The 21,761-nt window shown below is 45.2% G+C and overlaps 1 protein-coding gene across 2 annotated transcripts in view; it reads right to left on the bottom strand.

The window, feature by feature from the left end:
- Positions 1-21,761, bottom strand: part of LOC147615237 (uncharacterized) — a 75,382-nt gene that overhangs the window by 34,999 nt on the left and 18,622 nt on the right. For both annotated transcript variants that reach the window (XM_086779294.1, XM_086779293.1), the window contains one exon: positions 21,629-21,688. In XM_086779294.1, the coding sequence (XP_086635420.1) occupies positions 21,629-21,688 (60 nt within the window). The remainder of the gene's footprint in view (positions 1-21,628; positions 21,689-21,761) is intronic.

The following is a 21,761-nucleotide window of genomic DNA, read 5'->3' as shown; positions in this document are numbered from 1 at the left end:
ACGTGTCGAGCTTGCCTTCGCCGTCTCCGTCTAGCCAGCCGTAATGCTTTCGCCTTGCTACCTTCACCGTGTAGAGCTACACGCGACAAGGAGTCGCCTCCGACTGAGAGCCAGCCGACACGTCACCTTCGCTATGCTGCCTTCGCTCCACGCCAGCTACCTAGTATTCGATGGACGCCCGCCACACCGACTTCGCCTAGTCGCCAGCGCTTTTGTATTCGCCTTGAATTCTTGCTGCCGCCTAGCGCTGGCGCTACACACGACTTGGGCTGGCCATGAATGAGTACAAGGCAGCAACGAACATGACGGAACAGATCAGCCGTTGGCAGCCATTGCTCACACTCACGCTGAAGGGCCAGCGCTCACCACGTTTATGGAAGCAGGCGACCAGTTGATGGGGCTGAATACGACCAGAAATCAGCAAGGAGAAGAGGGAGGGACCACTAGGCTCTGATACCAGTTGAAGGGGAGAAACCTGAATTAGGGTTTAGAGTTCATTCATGGGAGACATACACAGAGAAGCAAGAGAGAGAGAGAGAGAGAGTTGTGGGGATAAGTCAACTCATGAAAAGCATGAGTGTGTGACTCCCCTATCACACATGTATATTGCACTAGTACACATAGTGCACTTAGTACATTAAAAGTACTAAGTGTACTATGTACTATAACTTATGGGCTTGTACACACTATAAGGGTGGGCATAACGCCTTTACCCCAACAAGGAGTTGGCGCTACTCACCAGCACGCACGACTGATCTTCCGACGTCTCACACGGAGGAAGAAGAGAGCCTACCTAGCCAGGCTTGAGCAGGAACTATACCAGCTATTTCTTGGGAGGGACTGTAAGGAGGCCTGGAGGATCCTCCAAGATCATCGCCTACCGACTCCGATTACTTCACCCGACACCTAGCACACCTATGCCACCTCTCTCTACAATACCCCCAAGCAGCAACCTCTCCCCCATCCACCCGAACCTTGTCCCCCACACTCTTCCTTCCTTCACCTGAGCATGGTGAGAGATGCTATTGATAGGATGGAAACTGGGAGAGCACAGGATCATGATGGACTCCTCACCGAGCATTTCTCTCATGCTAGGGACACGCTAGCCCCCTTACTAGTTCACATGTTTAACAGGGCTCTATGTGAGAGCTTCCCCGCATACTATTGTAACTATCTTGAAAGCAGGTGATCCCATGGACCCCAGCAACTACAGGACTATCATGATTGGTCACACCTTGGCCAAGATTTATGGTTTGATTTTGGAGCATGAGCTTAGTAGATGATCCAAGGAGCAGAGACTCAGAGCACCAGAGCAGGCAAGCTTCAGGAGAGGTCACTCTACACTAGATCATATCTTTATACTACGGGGGATCATTGAGGAGGGGAGAGCTCACGGGCATGGGATATACTGCTGCTTTGTGGATTTCCGCAAAGCTTTTGATACTGTCCCACCGGCCAAACTGATGAGGAGACTGCAGGATATGGGAGTGCCAGCAAAGACGCTTTGGGGAATCATTACACTCTATGAGTCAGTCACAGGCACAGTACGGGCTCCAGGAGGTGACTCATAGATCATACATAGCACTATCGAGGTTAAACAGGGCTGCCCCTTGTCTCCTACTCTATTTGGTCTATGCAATGACGAGATCTCGGATTACATAGACAGATAGGGAGGACCACAAGCACATTTAGCAGGAGTCCTGATACCGGTCCTCTTGTATCCAGATGATATTGTTCTTATTTCTGATTCACCAAAGGGGCTGCAGAGGCATTTTGATGCATTACGAGCCTTTTGCGAGGACCAGGACCTCACTGTGAACCTTGGAAAGACCAAGGTCATGATCTTTAGCACCTCCCCACAATGGATAGGCAGATCTACAATACAGTTTACATACAGTGGAGAGCCTCTAGATTATGTTACCTCATCTCATATGTATACCTTGGGATCACTTTTGCTGGACTTGAGTTCTCGATGCGAAAGGCGGCTGAAGCTAGATTGATGAGGGGATATGCAGCCCTTGGCTCGCTAGAGAGGCAATGCTCACACATACAGTTTCAGGGGATACTCCAGTTACACCTGCACTACTGTATGGTGCCCCCGTCTGGGATCCCACCTTATACCACTAGAGGAGACAGAGGAGAGAGCCGGCCAAGACAGATACAAAGGAGGTATATGATGGGTGGAAGCCGATGGAGAGACGCCTAGTGGCGATGATCTCGCGCATGATTAGTGTTGAGATGTCAAGCTCAACATGAGCTGACACTCACAAGGTGCCTGCATGACCGTTCGACATTTATATCACTGGCGGGTTTGGTAGCTGTCACCAACCTAGACATTTTCCAGTATAAAAGGGGTCTAGTGGACTCCAGGATGTCTAAATATTTGGAAAGTACAAGCTTTGGGAATGGGGGATTATCCTAGAATACAAAGAGCCACACTCCTAAAATTTAGGAGAGTTGCTATTTTTGGCCCGACTCTGATGGAAATTCTGTTCGCCTCATTACATCTGGAATTGAGCAGATACCAATAGTTGGCAAAGTGCCTATGACAGAATGTCTACCAGTTGGGATATTTTTAGAGATAAAGTTTATGGAAGGACCCATCTCTTAGATTGAGACATGTGGCAAGAAAGTGGACCAAAGTGAGACAAGTGGCCTGACACTTGTTAGAAAGTGGATCAAAGCGAGACAAGTGGCCTCACACTTGTCACTTCAACTATTGTGTGGCTCTCCACTTGTCATTGTAGCCTTCTCTTGCCATTTTAGCTCATGGGAGGCCCAAATCTATAAATTGGAGCCCTCTCTCTTCATTAAGAGAGGCTCTCTTGCTGCACACTAGCCTCTACCACCGTTGAAGGCTGCCCTAATGATGGCTACTCTCTTTCTCTCTCTCTTGAAGGCTGCCCATGAAGAATACCGGCTGTTGGGGACTGTTTTGGAGGCTTCCATCGCGAAAAAAATACTGAAGGCAAGGGTATTTAATCATTTATTATGATTTCTAGCCAGTGTACTTGTTGTACCAACCTTTGTACCTACTGTACCAGCCATTGTACTGGCTATACCAATCCTTGTACTTGTTGTACTTGCTATACCACCCATTGTACCGATTGTACCAGCTTCTGTACTTTCTGTACTTGCTGTACCAACCACTGTACCTACTCCACTGTACCTGTGTTAACCCATGACGGACATTGAGACGTACTATGTTTTACGTCATTAATTTAAATATTCTGAGTCATGGGCCGGGCTTGTCGGCACCATATGTTAAGGATAAAGGGATTGGGTGATCGCCGATGAGAGGCGCACCTTGAATATCAGCAGGGTAAGGGTTAGGATCGGCCGGCCATGTATGGGCGCCCATGTGTGAACGGCCAAGTCACCTATAAGAGTCAAATGTAACCCTAAAACCCTCATTCTCATGTGTTGTGAATACAAGAGTGCTCTTGCCTTATCTCCTTGGTTTCCTTCTCCTGCGTGTGAGAGAGAGAGAGAGAGAGAGAGAGTGAGAGAGCGATCGAGCACTGTGTAGCGGCACGGCGGCAGAGAGGCGGTAGAGCGGCAACGGCGGCTCCTCCTTCACTGCGACGCGGGAATCCTTCAAGGCGGCGGTTGAGCGGTGAGTGACACACCTTTTGCATTCTGTTTGAGCTTACTTCCCTAGTTGTATGCTTGCAGCCATTCGTGGCTCGCATACGGTGTTCGGCAAGCCCCCAGCTACGACTTGTGCGGCAAAAGCGCACATTTTTTGGTGCCGCTGCCGGGGAGTTGCCCTACACCAAGCTCCAGTTTGCAGCTCGGGCTGCTGCGTGAAGTTTAATTTACACTGTAGGAAAGCGACTGTGTATTTGTCGTTGAGGTGTTTCTGTGTTTTGCAATCTGTTTCTGCAATTTGTCTTCTGCATTTCTGTTTCTTTTGTTATTTTTCCGCTCCGCGTGTGGACGTGCGTTCTGTTATCTGGTTCTCCGCGTGTGAGGGGAGATTTCTGATTCCCAGACCTGTGCTGTGTGTGAACTACGCCGCGGCCGAGACTGAACCCCAGAAAGAAACCCTAGAAAAACTTATCTTTTAAAAAAAGAAAAAAGAAAAAAAAGACAAAATTAATTTTGAAAAAAAAAACAAAAATAAAAAATTATTTTTTTAAAAAAAGAAAAAAACCAAACGTATGGAGAGGAAAGATTTTTTAATTGGAGAAAAAATTTTTGAAAAGAAAAACCCCCAATTGACCCCGACCCCGGCCCCGGCCCCGGCCCCGGTCTCGGTCTCGGTCTCGGTCTTTTGATATATATATATATAGGAGAGTGAGCCTCCATAGCTTTCTTTCAAGTGAGAGCTTATGGAAAGTTGTGCCCTATATGTAGCCCACTCCCCAAGGAGTAAAGTGAGCATGTGTGATAAAGCCCTCACCCTTTCCTCCACAAGCAAATAGGCTTTTGCCCCTTCCCCCATAGGGAAACGGACTGTTTTGAGGACCACAGGAGCTCTGGATAGGCGAACACAGTGCTGTAAAGCACGCTAGGACCCTTTAAACGATACGCTCGTTTCGAGCTATCACACGCCCTAGTCCAAGTTCGACCGTAAGTAAGGGGGTCAAAAACGAGTTAAAAACAATCTAAAAACAAGTAAAAACGGGGTGCGAAACACCTAAGAAACCACTTGTGTGAGTTTCAAGGGTAGTTACCAACGCACGTAGGGTACCCACGTCATATGCATCTACACTCTAGTCGGGTGCTAGAGCCTAAGCCACTAGAAAGCGTTTCAATTTACGCAGGCTCACACCATCCCTCCACGTTAGCATCTTGGCCTTCGGCTGGAACCCAAGGGAGTGCAACCCAAGATCCACGAATAGTGGATAGTGACTCGTCCTCTGACTCAGAAGCCATGGAAGGGCACCCTACCAAGAACCCTGAGGAGACAAGCCAAAACATGCCAGTTTGGGCCCCACAACCCGGATCTAGCATGTTTAGTCGTCTAATAGAGACCTTTAGTAGAGCTACACGCTCTGAACATGCGACAAGCGAAGTAAATGAGGAAGGAGGGGTAGTAGATTCGCCATTCACATCTTATGTAGACCCTACCCTCCCAAAGAGTGTCCATGTGGATATTCTACCCACTTCGTTTAATGAGGGCCCTACTGAGCTACCACCTTCCTATGCTCTTCCTAAAGCAGAGGTCCGTAGAAGCCAATCCATAAGAAGTGACATTGCGTCCACTTCAAGAGAACCATTTGGCACACCAAGTCTGGATGGGATATTTCTCAATGAAAATTGGGAATATGATCTACACACAGAGACTCTAACTGACCTATACACGGGTTACACATACCATGTAGGTTGGTTAGAAGTCCTACGATCTACATCTAGCGCCACTAATCTAGAGGAGCAACAACAAATGATATGTGAGGTTATTCATAGAATTATCCAATTTGAGAGGCAAAATAGGAGAGTGAACCTGGTTTCCACTGGCCCTATGAGATTTTTGGATACGGGCAAGGCCAAACAACCAACCCTATCACAATTGGAGACTCCCTCGGTGAGTCCCATAGACCCTTCGTATGTTGTTTCGCCTGGAGTCTCAATGCAGGTTGAGCCCACGAGCAGTAACTTTAGCTTTCCAACCTTGGCTCAACTTTCCATTAAGGAATCCACAATGCCTACCCCGATGATGAGCATGACAGAAAGCGCACCTGTTACCACTGTAGTTAGTACGACACCGCTACCTAGTGGAACAGTACCTACAACAGTGCGTGCCAGTGCCTATCGACCCTATGTACCTATCGCTACTCATGCTCATGTAGCTCCTACGCCTCTTAGTATGCCAATGGCGTATGCTCCACGACCGCCTTATCACAACCCTTATCCAAGAGAAGCTAGGCCTAGTCACATATCATATCCTACGTCATTTGCCAACATACCCAGACCAACGCCAACTCCTATCAGCCAAGCTATCCCAGAAGTACCTCCACCAGCTATGCCTGCTCACCTAGGTGATCTCGCAGCGTTTGCTCAGACGATCGGACGATCCATTGCGGAAAACATGCGGGGTATGCCTCAGAGAGAACCTAGAAGCAAGGCTGTACAAGTGGCCAAGCTCACTCAAAACTTCAGTGGTAACGAAGATGTGAGGAAGCACATTGAAGTCTTTGAACACGTGTGTGATTCCTTGGAAGAGCACAATGAGCTGCATAAGTGTAAAGCCTTAGGCTTAACCTTGAGTGGGAAGGCCGGAGATTGGTATCGAACCCTAAGGGTTGAAGAGCGCACTCACTACCCCACTCTCAAGAGATTGTTCTTGAAAGAATACATTCGTGAGGGTGTGCTTTGGGGAATAGCATCTCAACTCCAAAAAGCTGAACACGAGGAAGGGGAGTCAGTGAGAGACTTTATAAGTCGATTGAAGCATCTAAATTCTCGCTGCACTCCCGATGAGCGCTTCAATAATAACCAACTGCTCGATAGATTCATCCGAGGATTGCGCCACGAGGACATATACAATGGCCTAGTCATTAGAGGTCTTACAACGTGGGAAGCAGTCACTGCCAATGCAATCCAGTTAGAAGACAACTTGATGATTGCAGGTAAAAAGGTGTCTTCGGAGACGAAATCCGTTAGTTCGCAAGTATCTGGGCACGAGCCAATGACGGTGAAACCTATTGCCAAGGAGCCCAAGATATCTGAAATGTCTATGACCGACCTTACTAAGGCTCTCCAAGAATACTTTAGGGGTAATCAAGCTCCTCAGAATAGCTATATGTACCCAAGGAGAGAGCAACAATGGTGTTCGGTGTGCTTAGGACCACATAGCACGAGTGAATGTCCCACATTCAGAGTCAAATTCAATGGGAATTGCAATGCATGTGGTAAGTATGGCCATCAATCTAAAGATTGCCTAGTACTTAAGCGAATGTTGGCGAATCAGGCACCACTAGCTTGGTCAAACACACCTCAAGTACCCGCGCTAATGCCTGCACAACCTGTCGAGCAACCGTCACAGCACATAGTTCCAAGGAATCCGAATGTAGTCCAGTCTGTGACGTTACCACCGCCAGTGCTAGGACCACAACCTCCACATCCAAGGATTACCCCAATAAACCAGATGGGTTGTGAGTCACATAGTGCGTGTGGGGATTATGAAGAGGAGATAGACCCCACTGCTCCATATGGGATTGATACGTTTGAAATGATTTCCCAGTACTACATGGAGGATCATTTCGGGCAAGTCAAGCCTGTATATCAAGCGGCTGCTCTCGCCACAAGAGGGCAAAACCTTAATACCTTGGCGAGGAGACCACCTCTTCAATGCTACGAGTGTGGTGGACTGCATCGTGTAGCGGAGTGCCCTAATAGGCTACAGAAGATCGCTACTCATATGCAACCAAATCAAGGGAGCACATCGGGAATGCCGGTACTTACATGTAATCATTGTGGCATAGATCATTTGATCGCTCAATGTCCACATAATCCTAATGCACCCAAGATTACGCCATTGAATTTGGTTGAGGTCACCAACCAAGCACGAGGAACCACACCCGTTGTACCCGCGAATGTAGTTACACGGTCAATGCTTCAAAATCAAAACTACATTCTTGAAGAGAGGGATACTGCATCAATCGCTCAGGCAAAGAAAAAGAAAACATGGCGGAAGAGATCGCTTAATGCCACGAGCTCCAAGCCCAGTTCAAAGACTAACATAGGGACAGGAGACGACCCCGTGTATATGAATGATCCTGAAGATGATTCTGATTCAATAGAAACCATGGGGACCAAAGCCACTACCTTAAGGGAGGAACCCACTCAGGAGCTCAATGAAGGAGAACCAAGCGAGTACATAAATAAGGGAAAACAGAAGGAAACTTCCTCGGCCCCACAACCAAGTCAGTTAATGCCCTCTCGACCACCCAAACTGACTGAGACTCCCCAAGACAAGCCACGTGGGCCAAAAACCCTCAAGAAAAAGATTGGAACTTACCCAAACCCAGTTGAGGAGATTGAACAAGTGCAACACTTAAGGGGTTTGGTGGAAGAAACACAAAGAGAACTGGAGCCAAACCCCAGAAAAATCAAAATTCCAGACACAGTGTTTCCTACGCAAGTTCAGCCTCACAGGAACCATAAACCGTTAGCTATACCTAGTGTCATTCGGGAGGAAAGTGAGGATAGGACATCAGGAAGTGGGCAACCACCCTTTTTGCTTGAAAGAATGTTTAATGAGGGAATGCCTGACCCCATCGAAGAGGAAGTGATTCCATCTTCACCAGTCCCTAGTCAAGGGGCGATGTCTCGAAAAGTACCGTTGAATGTGTCTAAGCTAATGGACTTCATGTCCTCTGAAATCAGAACCACGATCATATCCAAATTATACGGAGATCCTGAGCTATTCTTAGCTCTTCGGACATTTCTCAATGGAGAACTAAAGGCGGAGCTACCACAATTTGCAAATATGGATAGACCCGACACGCTTCAAGATGAAGGGGAGCATTGGGATCTACAACCCAACTTAGATGAAGATTCGGTCGTTGAAATACCTGTTAACAAGTTGGGACGGTACTTTGAAGGTGACGAATCTAATGCAACCCTCCCCATTACTACCAAGGGATTAACTCTAAAGGGAATCCTTGATGGTGGTGCTGGCGTGAGCATTGTGACTAAAAACTGTTGGGAATTTATGGGAAGACCTCACCTTGAAGTCACAAACATAGTGGTTAAGATGGCAAACGGAACTATTGCTAAACCTATTGGAATGTTAAGGGACCTTAAGATCAAGGTTCTGGGATACAAGGTACGACATACCTTCATTGTAATGGATTTCTCCAAGCATCCTATGTCATATCAAATGATCTTAGGACGTCCTTTCATGAGGGAAGCACAAATGGTGCATGACTGGTCGAAAAACCATGTCTATCTACAATTCCAGGACTCTGTCATTCGAGTTGATCTTGAGAATGGTCGTGTGCATCCTTTAGGAAGCAAGGTTATCATCGATAATCGATCGGATACCACTGTTCACTCCGTCCCATTAAGGTATTGCTATACATGCAAAAAAGAGACTGATGATGGGAAAGATTCTCCTTATATGGATGTCCTACCGGGTATGACTGAGTCGGATAACGTGGATTGGGTACACCTAGCGGCAACCATAGACACATGGGAAAATAGAGGCACAAGTTGGGTAACACCTGAGGGGCAAGATATGCCACCGTTAGTGCCAATAAACATGATAGGTGTTATGCACTTGACTCCTGATGGCGAGAAAGTGGCAAACTCCACTGACACTGAAAGTAGCGAAAACTCTGACCAATGCAACTCTGAGTATGAATCTCAAGAACAAACTGACTCTGAGCCTGATGGGGGGGATGAATCAAATATTCACCCAAATGTGGAAGCAAGGTGCTCAAGGCCTAGGACAGTGACCTCTTGCAGTTCATCCAAAAGTGAGGGGGACACAAGTGAAGATCGACCAAGTGAGTCCGAATCTGATAGAAACAAAAATCAAAAACTTGGTAAGAAGAAAACGAGACATAAGCGCCAACGCTATCGAGCTAATGTACGCACTGCAATAAACAAGGAAAGATCCACTGCAGAATGGCTTAGTTATGTAGGAGCCATTGATGCTCATCTGAAGTTAGTGGATAATTGGGGACAATACCTCCAAAGTGTCATGTGGTGTATTCCGCAACCTCATGACGTCGCCCAATTAGAAATCGAAGAGAAGCCGAAACTAAGTCGTACTGCAAGAAGGCGGCAAAACCAAGAGTTGGCGGCCTATCGTACTGCGTACAAAGTGGCTATTAATTGCACACCATTCAAAATGGTATATGGTCAAGAAGCAGTCATGCCGTGAGAATTTGTCATTCCTAGTCTTCGTGTTGCTACTCAAGAGGGTTGGGATGGTAATCCCTTAGTAGAGCGTCTATATATCCTTGAGCGGCTAAACGAAGAAAGACAATTGGCTGTATACAATGCCCTTGTGGAGAAGGATAGAAGGAAAAAATAGTTTGATCGCCACCTCAAGGACAAGGACATCAAGGTTGGGGATAAAGTCCTGATGTATGGAGTGCGTAACGAAAAGAAGAAGCTCAAATACGCTGGTAAGGGACCGTATAGAGTATGTGAAATTACCCCGCAAGGTACCATTAGAGTGGAGACTCTCGACGGAGTTGAAACCATTGGATTCCTTAATGGGAGTAAATTCAAAAGATACTATGACCCCCTGAGCCAAGAGGAGTTACATGCAATTCATCAAAAGAAGGCAGCTAAAGAACAAGCTGAGCTTAAAAAGATACAAGCGAGAGTCGAAGCCAAAGAACGTCAACAGCGTGCTAGGCGACAACGAGAAGCCAACTTGGGAATTACGCAAGTATTTTTCGAGGAAGCAGAGGAGGATGCACTGGAATCTGACCCACCTCTAAGATACCCAATTGAGTTACAGAGTCCTTACGGGGAGGTGCTGTATAATGCATTATTTGATACAGGAGCTCAACACAATTTGCTATCATATGGCGTGTGGTGTCAACTTGGAAAACCACCTTTATCCAAGAGTGCTATCCAAGTTCAAGAAATCAACAAGAAAAAAACCCCTGTCTCAGGAGTTCTGCACACTCCGGTTGCCTATGACAAGGGGACTGTAATTCAAAGCTTTTTGGTTATGCCTACGGGTACCATGGAAGGGACTGTAAACTTAGGGCGCAAATGGATGATGGCCACCAAGTGCAATATCGATTGGGCAACTAGACGAGTCACAACGCAAGAACCAACACTAGGTCTGACCACTCAAAATCCCGCACCTAAGTCATCCACTCAAATATTAGATAATGAAAAATCACATAGTCCAGTGGCAAAACCATCTTTGATTGTTTGTCATCCCTCTAACGCTTCAACGCCAAGAGTGGAAACAGGCAAGGTGGTCTCTAAGGTTCCGCTTACTATGCCAAAGAGTATATACAAATGGGTCCCAAAAGCTTCGTTAACAGCTACTTCCCCTGCTCAATCTCGTTCAGCCACCAAGAAGCCTCGTAAAAGAAAAGCAACTAACCACCCGAGAAAGGGCAATGTAACATCGCGATGGATCCCTAAAAAATTATTAGTAGCCCAAGGGTACTACGAGGGGAATGACCAGATTTGGGTCCCTAAACATAAGCTGAATCCCTCTACATCACCTGTAAAACCTTGCAAACCAATTGTTGCCACCCCAATGACAATTCAAGACCGTGGTAAGGGAAAGGTAACAGAGTGCTCCGCACCACTTCTTCCAGAGTTAATTTGGATTCCCAAACGATATAGATCATTACCACCTAGCTCAGGAAGGGGGGAGCCACATGAAGCTTCTAGCTCCTCATGCCAGGCACACACTCATATAGAAGTTTCTACATGCTCTACACCTACTCTTGTCAACACCCAATAAAAAACCGATGAGTCTACGTCTCCCCTTGTAATAGTATCGTCGGAAACCATTTCCTCCATTCGTCAATGGGAGCGTACACTACCATCTCTACTATTGGATGTGGCCACAAGGGTCATAAAAAGCTATCTGCCCACATCACAACCTATGACCCGTTGGACAAATTGGTTCCAAGAGGCTGCAACATCATTGCAAATAATATGATCTACCCAAGGAAAGGGGGAGCATGTACTCACGCTCCACATTCTAATGCTTCCTCCTTAACCTTCTCCCCTGACCATGTAATTGCCAAATTCAAGGCGATATATATATATAGCTTCATACATTTTTTTTTTTAACAAAGAAAAGAAAAACAAAAAATAGTAAAAAGAGCAAGAGCACAAAAAGAGGATAAATATCCGTATACAATCAAGAACTAGATTGACCTGTCACAAACCTACTGATGCTATATCTGTGTTTGCAGATATGGCAGATGCACGATCATCATACACTTCATCCACTCCCACCTTTGGTGAGAGGTATCATCTGTACCTTTCTCAGATATTTCACATGTGCTATCCTGTAGTTGAAACTGAATGGGATCATATAGATGTACTAGCCAGAGAGAAAAATGTTGAAGAATTAGAATGGCTAATTCGCCTATTGACCATGACTGACCCCTACTCTGTAGAGGAAATATCCCCAATAGCCCAATGCTTTCCTTTTCCACAAGATGACTATCCTCGCATGGTTACATTCTTGATGAGTTTATGTGGATGGAAAAATGAAAAGGAAATATCTGACAATGATGAATGGACGGATGAAACTCATGGCACTACTGAGGTTGACTTTATTTATTTGGATGATGCGGATAGAGGCTTAGCCTTAGGGCTAGAGCCAGGACTCTACAACATCCTCTTACCGTATCCTCAGTAGTAGTGTGGTGACTGGTAGGTAGGTTAGTGTTTTCTAGTTTTTTCTAGTTTGGATTCCTTAAATGAGTCTTTAATTTTTCACACTGATGTGCCTCTCGAGGTATAGTGCTTGTTAGTTGATTGTACAGGTTGAAAAGTTTGAGGTGGGTTCGCTTTCAAGCCCTGAGATAGCCGCAACGCTCATACATAAATATCTCATCAAATTGCGGGCATTTCTCTCATCGCATCAAGGAGATCTCCAAAATACAGGTGTAATTCTTCCATACCCACTCTCTTTCATTTTTTCTGTTCAATTAATTGCATGAACTATAATGCATGACCACATGGAAATTGTCAATGTAATACTTAGTTTCTGAAGTTGCTTGACATGCTAGTGTAAATCATTAATGAGCTTAACCTTATTGGATATATTCCTAAGAATGCATGACGTCTTTAGTTAACCTTGGAATACGATTGTCTTAGGTCTAGAGTCAAACCATCTTAATGTTTGACACCTGGCCATGTGTGTGTTGACCTCTAGGACATAGCTTTTACCCCTTGTCGAAAGGATGCAAGACAAATTATAGTTCAGGAGTGAAGATCAAAAGAAATTATTTAAATTTAAAAAAAAAAGAGCCTACAATAAATGGCAATACAAGTCTATGATGTGCTTTAATGATTGGCCTATCGCCTTATTGATACTTGGTAGGCGAGGAGTATTCTACTCCACACCGATGCCTTGGTTGGTAGAGGGTAGCCTTGCCTAAAGTGAGCTAATAGATTCCTGGATAATGCTTTGTGTTAAACATGGTACCAGGATCGATATTAGTTTTGCGTTAGGAAGGTCGCCATTGTGTATAAAAATTATCACGTGCGTAAAGAAATAAAGGCAAAAGGCTCCTGTAACTCTGATGTTTCTTGTATCCCTAGGCTCGTGGTATTAACTTGTTCTTAGAGTAGACACAATGTGGTCATCTGTTTATTTATTAAGCTTGGTTATTTTCCTTGACTTAAGCCAGTTATAAACCTTGATTAACCTTTGACACCTTGCTAACTCTTGATTTACTTTCAATAATTTTAATCTCTTGTTAATTTGCTACACTAGCTCATTCATGTGACCCTTAAACTAAGTTCTCATAGCAACATCCATTGTGGTCTAACATGCTTGAATTTATACACTTTATATCTTTTGAATTCCAGCATACTTTCACTCTACTTCCCTGTTTTGCAAACGGTCCACCACAACAACCCTATCGAGCTTAATACCATAGCTTCCGAGGACGGAATCTACATCAGGAAGGGGGGCATGTTAACCCATGACGGACATTGAGACGTACTATGTTTTACGTCATTAATTTAAATATTCTGAGTCATGGGCCGGGCTTGTCGGTACCATATGTTAAGGATAAAGGGATTGGGTGATCGCCGATGAGAGGCGCACCTTGAATATCAGCAAGGTAAGGGTTAGGATCGGCCGGCCATGTATGGGCGCCCATGTGTGAACGGCCAAGTCACCTATAAGAGTCAAATGTAACCCTAAAACCCTCATTCTCATGTGTCGTGATTACAAGAGTGCTCTTGCCTTATCTCCTTGGTTTCCTTCTCCTGCGTGTGAGAGAGAGAGAGAGAGAGAGAGAGTGAGAGAGCGATCGAGCACTGTGTAGCGGCACGGCGGCGGAGAGGCGGAAGGGCGGCGACGGCGGCTCCTTCTTCACTGCAACGCGGGAATCCTTGAAGGCAGCGGTTGAGCGGTGAGTGACACACCTTTTGCATTCTGTTTGAGCTTACTTCCCTAGTTGTATGCTTGCAGCCATTCGTGGCTCGCATACGGTGTTCGGCAAGCCCCCAGCTACGACCTGTGCGGCAAAAGCGCACAACCTGCTGTACCAGCCATTGTACCTACTATACCGACTGAATGGAGAGTTGTACTTGCTGTACCAGTTCTATTGCATGAAGACCTGTGGTTTTTGGGGAAGAATCAGTACCCACACGAAGGTATATGGATTATATTGTTGGCTCGGTATTTCTACAGCCTATGTTCCGGCTTGGTAGCCTCGTGTTGGGTTGTGTTATGGCATTTGTATATGGATAATCCGGCATCTCCCGTGGGGAGAGTAAGGCCCTCAAAGCTTGTACATGATATTATTCTCCTTGGGTAATAAAATACTCCAAGGGGGGGGTCGGCCCATTCCGGTCTCTATGCGGTGTCACATGTGCAAGCTCCATTTTCAGCATTTGTGGATGTTTTGTCTAGCTTTTATGTTTCATGCAAAGTGATGATGATGGATATATGTTAAGGCTGTGGCTATATTTAAATGTTTTAATATGCATTGATGGTATCAACAAGTGTGTCAAAGGCCCTAGTCCCCCGGGCGGCGCCGCGAGTTTCATTGGTATCAGAGCATAGGCTTTCTTGGAAGCATAGGCTTTCTTGGAAGCATAGGCTTTCTTGGAAGCGAAGGCTTCCTTCTATCAATAAGGAAGAGAAAAGATCTTAAGTGGGGACCACACTTACCATCATTGCTGTTAAGCATGGCCAGCCGCTTCATAGCTTATGAAACAAGAGCATGAGCAGTAGACAGCTTGTTGATCTAAGGATTTATGAATTCACAAAATTTATCTTGGAAGTATGGAGTTGACTTTATGTGCACACGTTTAGCACTCTTTCCATATGGATATTGTGGATTATATTATCAAGCTTACAGGCAAGGTATATGGAGAAATATCTCAGGATATCTTAAGGATATGGTGACGAGATATTTCTTTTGGCTTCATGACCAACCTGGCAAAGAAAAGCTAAGTATACTTTGAGTTTGCAAAGTTAGTGCTTTTGCTATGAAGTGTTTTTGATGTTCACTAACCCTTGTATAGCTATGCAAGGAGAAAGGTGGTGTTGTTTGCCTTGAGATGGTTTCAGGGAAACATTGTTTATGGCTCCCTTTATTGGGATGGATTATATCTATGGAGATTTCTTTCTTGGATGAGATTTATATAGATATTGGGCTTCACAAGCAATTTCTATGGACGAATCTGTCTGAGTTTTTAGAGAAGAAATCTTTGGATATCTCATGGATATGACGCTTTTATGGATAAAGTCAACCTCTACTCGAAGGTGTGTGTTTAGCATGGAGTATGTGGTAAGAGTTATGGTATACAAGAATTATGGTATACAAGTCTATGGATTCTTGGACTTCTTTGGATCTATCCTCAAGTTTATGGATTATTCTTTTTGGCTCCCTTTATTTGGGATGCATTGGACTTTAGAACTCATGGTTCACATACCTTGTGTAGTGTTCTCTTGTCCTACGTGCTCTCTTGAAGATTGTTTCTACCATGTGTGGGTGGAACAATAGAGAGCAGATAGAAGGGAACATGGGCACTTCAAAGGGTAGTGACAAGCACAACATACCCTGTGTAGTGTTCTTTTGTCCTACGTGCTCTCTTGAAGATTGTTTCTACCATGTGTGGGTGGAACAATAGAGAGCAGATGGAAGGGAACATGGGCACTTGAGAGGGTAGTGTGAGTTGGTGGCCGAAATGCCTATAAACTATGTGTAGCAGAAATGCTTATGGAACACCAGGATATCTATGCCTGCGAGTGATTGTTTTATCTTGTTACTTGAGCCCACCTCTCATCCAAGGTGTGTGGTCAGAGTACCAACATGGAGTGCAAGTGGTAAAGTGGACATGATACCTGGTTGGCAAGGGACTTATGTGTACGCCAAGGGTCATTTGGATTGGCACATGTTTGTGTGCTTTGAGCTTGGATTATGATATCTCGACTTATGGGACTATTTTGTCTCGCCCATTTATTTGGGATATGGATTTATTTATCTTTATGCCATATTAGAATCACTATCTTCCCATACAGAGGCCAAGAGGTTCATTGTTCATCTCACCATGCATGTGGATTAATGTTGGGATTGTGAGAGGATAATTCAATGAACACTCCACCATACACGTGGATTCGTGTTGCGATTGTGGAGTGAGTGTTTCATTGTTTCCACACCATGCTTGTTGATCAGAGTTGGGATTGTATAGGAGAACATTGGAACTATTGGGATTGGGAGAAAGGATTGCCAGAACTATGGAGAACCAACTTTTCCATCCCCATGGTTTGTGCTCTTGAATGGCCCCAGTTTGTGTGCATAGCACATGTTTCTATGCAAGGCACTAGTTTCAACTTTCTTGTGCATGGCACTTATTTAAGTGTCTTAGCACTTGGTTGGTGATTTTCATTGGCATATGATTATCTCATTGATATTGGTGATTGAGACACAATTGGCTCTTGTGCCTATGTCTAGCATATCTTCAATGGAATTCTCGCCCATTTATTTTGGGACATGATTTTGATATTGGTATTATGGAGACTTATTTAGTCTCACCCATTTCTTTGGGACATGGATTCTTCAGTTATATTGGATTTTTGAGACTGTCTCGTCTCGCCCACTTAATGGGACATGATTATATCTTGAATATATGGCTTGAAGCTTAAAGTTGCGTGGACTCCAGGATGTCTAAATATTTGGAAAGTACAAGCTTTGGGAATGGGGGATTATCCTAGAATACAAAGAACCACACTCCTAAAATTTAGGAGAGTTGCTATTTTTGGCCCGACTCTGATGGAAATTCTGTTCGCATCATTACATCTGGAATTAAGCACATACCAAGAGTTGGCAAAGTGCCTATGACAGAATGTCTATCACTTGGGATATTTTTAGAGATAAAGTTTATGGAAGGACCCATCTCTTAGATTGAGACATGTGGCAAGAAAGTGGACCAAAGTGAGACAAGTGGCCTGACACTTGTTAGAAAGTGGATCAAAGTGAGACAAGTGGCCTCACACTTGTCACTTCAGCTATTGTGTGGCTCTCCACTTGTCATTGTAGCCTTCTCTTGCCATTTTAGCTCATGGGAGGCCCAAATCTATAAATTGGAGCCCTCTCTCTTCATTAAGAGAGGCTCTCTTGCTGCACACTAGCCTCTACCACCGTTGAAGGCTGCCCTAATGATGGCTACTCTCTTTCTCTCTCTCTTGAAGGCTGCCCATGAAGAATACCGGCTGTTGGGGACTGTTTTGGAGGCTTCCATCGCGAAGAAATACTGAAGGCAAGGGTATTTAATCATTTATTATGATTTCTAGCCATTGTACTTGTTGTACCAGCCTTTGTACCTGTTGTACCAGCCATTGTACTGGCTCAACCCTTGTACTTGTTGTACTTGCTGTACCATCCATTATACCGGTTGTACCAACTTCTGTACTTACTGTACCTGCTGTATTGTTCACTGTACATGCTGTACCAACATTTGTACTTGCTGTACCTGTTGTACCAACCACCGTACCGACTATACCAAATAATGTACCTATTGTACCAACCATTGTACCGACTGTACCAACCATTGTACCGACTATACCAACCATTGTACCTGCTGCACCGACTGAATGGAGAGTTGTACTTGCTGTACCAGCTCTATTGCATGAAGACCCGTGGTTTTTGGAGAAGAATCAGTACCCACACGGAGGTATATGGATTATATTGTTGGCTCGGCATTTCTACAGCCTATGTTCCGGCTTGGTAGCCTCGTGTTGGGCTGTGTTATGGCATTTGTATATGGATAATCCGGCATCTTGATAGACCATGAAGTGGCAGACTGCGTCATAATATCAGTCCTGAAAATGTAGTTGGTACATCACGTAAAGGCAAAGAGAAAGTGGTTGAGCCCCTTGGTGTGCCTGATATTTCTGTAGGGCATTCTCTTATTGATGGAGATTCTAGTGGCTCGGAGATGAGCCTTGATGAGGAGCTTGGGATTCCAGCAATGAGGACACCTGGCATGAAGAAGGTTATGGAAGCCATGAATGCAAAGCTACGAAGATCTGGAAGAGTCAAAAACCCTGTGCAGAGGTTAACTTATGATGGTTATGTGGCACATCACTATGCTTATATGGCAAAAGTTGTGCAGGTTGTAGAACCCACATGTTTTGATGAGGCTATTGGAAATGTGTGTTGGAAGAAAGCTATGAATGAGGAGATGGATACATTGTATGGAAATGAGACTTGGAATTTGGTGCCATTGCCTGAAGGCAAGACATCTATTGCTGTAAGTGGGTGTATAAGGTGAAACATAACAGTGATGGTAGCATAAGCAGGTACAAGGCTAGATTGGTAGCCAAAGGATATGCGCAAACACATGGGATTGATTATGAGGAGACATTTTCCCTAGTTGCAAAGATGGCAACTGTGAGAGCTGTGATTGCGGTGGCTGCAACTAAAGGCTGGTTTTTACGTCAAATGGATGTAAAAAATGCGTTCTTGCATGGTGACTTGTAAGAAGAGGTGTATATGGATCAACCACCAGGTTTTGAGGATACAGGTCACCCAGAGTATGTATGTAAGCTTCGTAAGGACTGAAGCAAGCTCCATGAGCATGGCATGACAAGATTGCTGAGTATCTTGTCACTATTGGTTTTCATATGGTAGATGCAGATCACTCTTTGTATGTGCGCAAGAGTGATAAGAGTATTGTGATCATCACCATTTATGTAGATGATCTTATTGTTGGGGGTGACAACTTGGAAGAGATTGAGCATGTGAAAAGTCTTCTCAAAAGGAAGTTTGAGATGAAGGATTTGGGAGATCTGCGCTACTTTTTGGAAATTGAGGTCATTCACACACATGAGGGTATTTGACTGTCACAGAGACAGTATATATTAGACATGTTGTCCAAGTATGGGATGGCTGATTGTAAGTCAATCTCGGTGCCATTAGATCAAAATGGCAAGCTTAGTACGGATGCAGGTTATGTGTTGGAGGATCCCACTATGTACAAGAAGATTGTGGGGAGTTTGATCTATGTCACGATCAGCAGGCTAGATTTGAGCTACAGTGTTGGCTTAGAGAGCCAGTTTATGCAAGTTCCGCGCAAACCACATCTTGACAGTGTGCGACGCACACTTCAGTACTTGAGGGCCACTGTTGATTATGCATTGTTTTATGCAACACGTGTACCATTGGAGCTATATGGGTACACCTATGCAGATTGGGCAGGTAGCATCTCAGACAGGAGATCTACCAATGGATTTATGTTTTCATTGGGAAGCGTTGTTGTGACATGGAGCAGCAAGAAGCAGCCCACAATTGCCTTGTCGAGTACAGAGGAGCTACGGTGGCAGCATGTGAGGTAGCTTGGTTACGCAAGCTACTTGCTAATTTGGGGTTGCATGTGGAGAGAAATGTTGTCGTATATTGTGACAATCTTAGCAGTATGCAGTTGGCCAAGAACCCAGTTTTCCATGTGCGGACAAAACACATTGAGATAGTTTACCATTTCATCAGGGAGAGAGCAGGCAACATCGACGTCAGCACACAAAATCAGGTCGTTGACATCTTCACGAAGGCCTTGGGAGCTGAGAAGCTCCGTAGATTTCGAGATATGCTTGGAGTTCATGAGCTGGAGTTGAGCTTGAGGGGGAGTGTGGAGATGTCAAGCTCAACATGAGCTGACACTCACAAAGCGCCTGCATAACCGTTTGACATTTATATCACTAGCGGGTTTAGTAGCTAGCACCGACATATCTTCGCCAGAGATTCTACAGTTGGACTACTTCGACTAGTCCACATCTACCCACTCCTCTTATCGTGTTCACATTGTGGACCGCTTGTATATACTCTATTATGTGTGTTAGTCACTTTATCTTCTTTGTAGATCTCTTTTGTTGTGTGAAGAAGAATAATTTTCAGCCTCTCACCTTGTGTGTTCTCTTCTAGGGTTTGTGTGAGTGTGTGTGTGCTTGCAAGAGCTCAAGCTCTCTTCTCCCCTGCATCCTTTCAATTAGGAGTAAGCCATCAGTGCCACATGAGATTGTGCAGGCAGAGATGGGAGCTGCATCAATAGTGAAGAGGCTCTATTCCAGACAGTGACATACTGGCACAGGCTATGGGAGCTTCCACTAGATAGATACCCCGGCTAGCCCTGGAGTCCTCGAGACAACTGACACTCATGACACTCAAGGGAGATACAGAGTGCTGGTATGCACAGGGCACTGGGTTTGGCATGCACGGCATGCTGATGGAGGCACTCCCCCCGTTCCAGTACAGCATAGAGGCCCCGTCATTTGCTCTCAGCTACACAAAGCGGAACAGGGTTATCAGGAAGGACATTGTTAGACTGGATACTCAGAGGACATGGAGTTCACCTAGTCGTCCACTGGGGACGAAGATGGCCTTCTACAGAGATCACCTCTTATGCCTAACAGAGAATGGTTTCATCATCTGCCCATGCTACATGGACACACACCTATCTTTTGGGGTGAGATGTGCGATCGGCAAGATCCGCACCTCGTCCCACCAGCTGAGAGTGGAGACTGACATATATGGGACTAGGGCGGCCACACTAGAGGACAGGATATGCCAGCTCTGTCACACAGAGCCCGAGACAGAGGATCTTTACATATGTCGATGCCTTGTATACTATGAGATTCGGGGGAGGTTTCCATGCTAGGTTCGGACCACTTTCTAGGAGCATGGACTCCCCGGATCACATATGCCTAGGACTTTCTCTTCTAGAGCTCCGTAGACACAGGGAGTCCTTAGTGAGATCTAGATCAGCTATACTTGCTCGAGAACCAGCACAGAGAACTCTCACCGACTTCTTCCATACCAGCACTCCGAGGGCCGATCCACCCACCATACCCGGACCACAAGCTAGTGCAGGAGCTCGGCCGAGAGGTGTGACACTTGACATAGCCACTGAGTTATGCAGAGCTCGACGCCCCAGACCCCATGGCCCTCACCCACAGCCACGCCACCACAGGACGATCCAGGCCATCATCTCCCGTCATTGCAAGACCTCGCGCCGGCTCAATTTTACCACCTTGGGGCTTGAGCACCGTGTCACAGCGGCCCATGAGGGATGTATTAGGGTGATATGAGAGCTCTTTACTCATGTACCTAGATCAAATTTTATAGTTCTAGATTTTTGTTATCTTTTTTTATTACTATTTTGTACCCAAGATGATGTACCTCATGGATATGATGTAACCTTTTGGTCTCATAGGTCATTTTGGCCTTTTGAAGATGTTAATACAACTTTCTTCTTCTTCTTCTTTCTTCTTCTTTCTTCTTCTTCTTCTTCTTCTTCTCTCTCTCTCTCTCTCTCTCTCTCTCTCTCTCTCTCTCTCTCACACACACACACACACATCCCCAACCCACCCACACCCATTTACACTCCATGCCCTAGATTGTACTTCCTTAATGTATTCACTTCTAATAAAATACTTTGATGAAGGATGACCAGTCCACCCATGGGAGAAAGTGCACAGCCATCATATAGAGAATACCTGCCGAGCAAACTTTTCATAATCTTGTAAACGCCGTCTAAGAGACATAATGTGCCCTATCTGCAATTTTTCTCCACAGACAAAACATTGGATCATCAATATAATTTTGAAGCATAATAACATGCTAAAGAAA

This window comes from Cibotium barometz, chromosome 40 (genome assembly GCF_041138505.1).
Source record: "Cibotium barometz isolate CiBa-2024 chromosome 40, ASM4113850v1, whole genome shotgun sequence".
In the NCBI taxonomy this organism is placed as follows: Eukaryota; Viridiplantae; Streptophyta; class Polypodiopsida; order Cyatheales; family Cibotiaceae; genus Cibotium; species Cibotium barometz.
The sequence above is the reverse complement of the archived record's forward strand: the minus strand, read 5'-3'. Positions and strand labels throughout refer to the sequence as shown.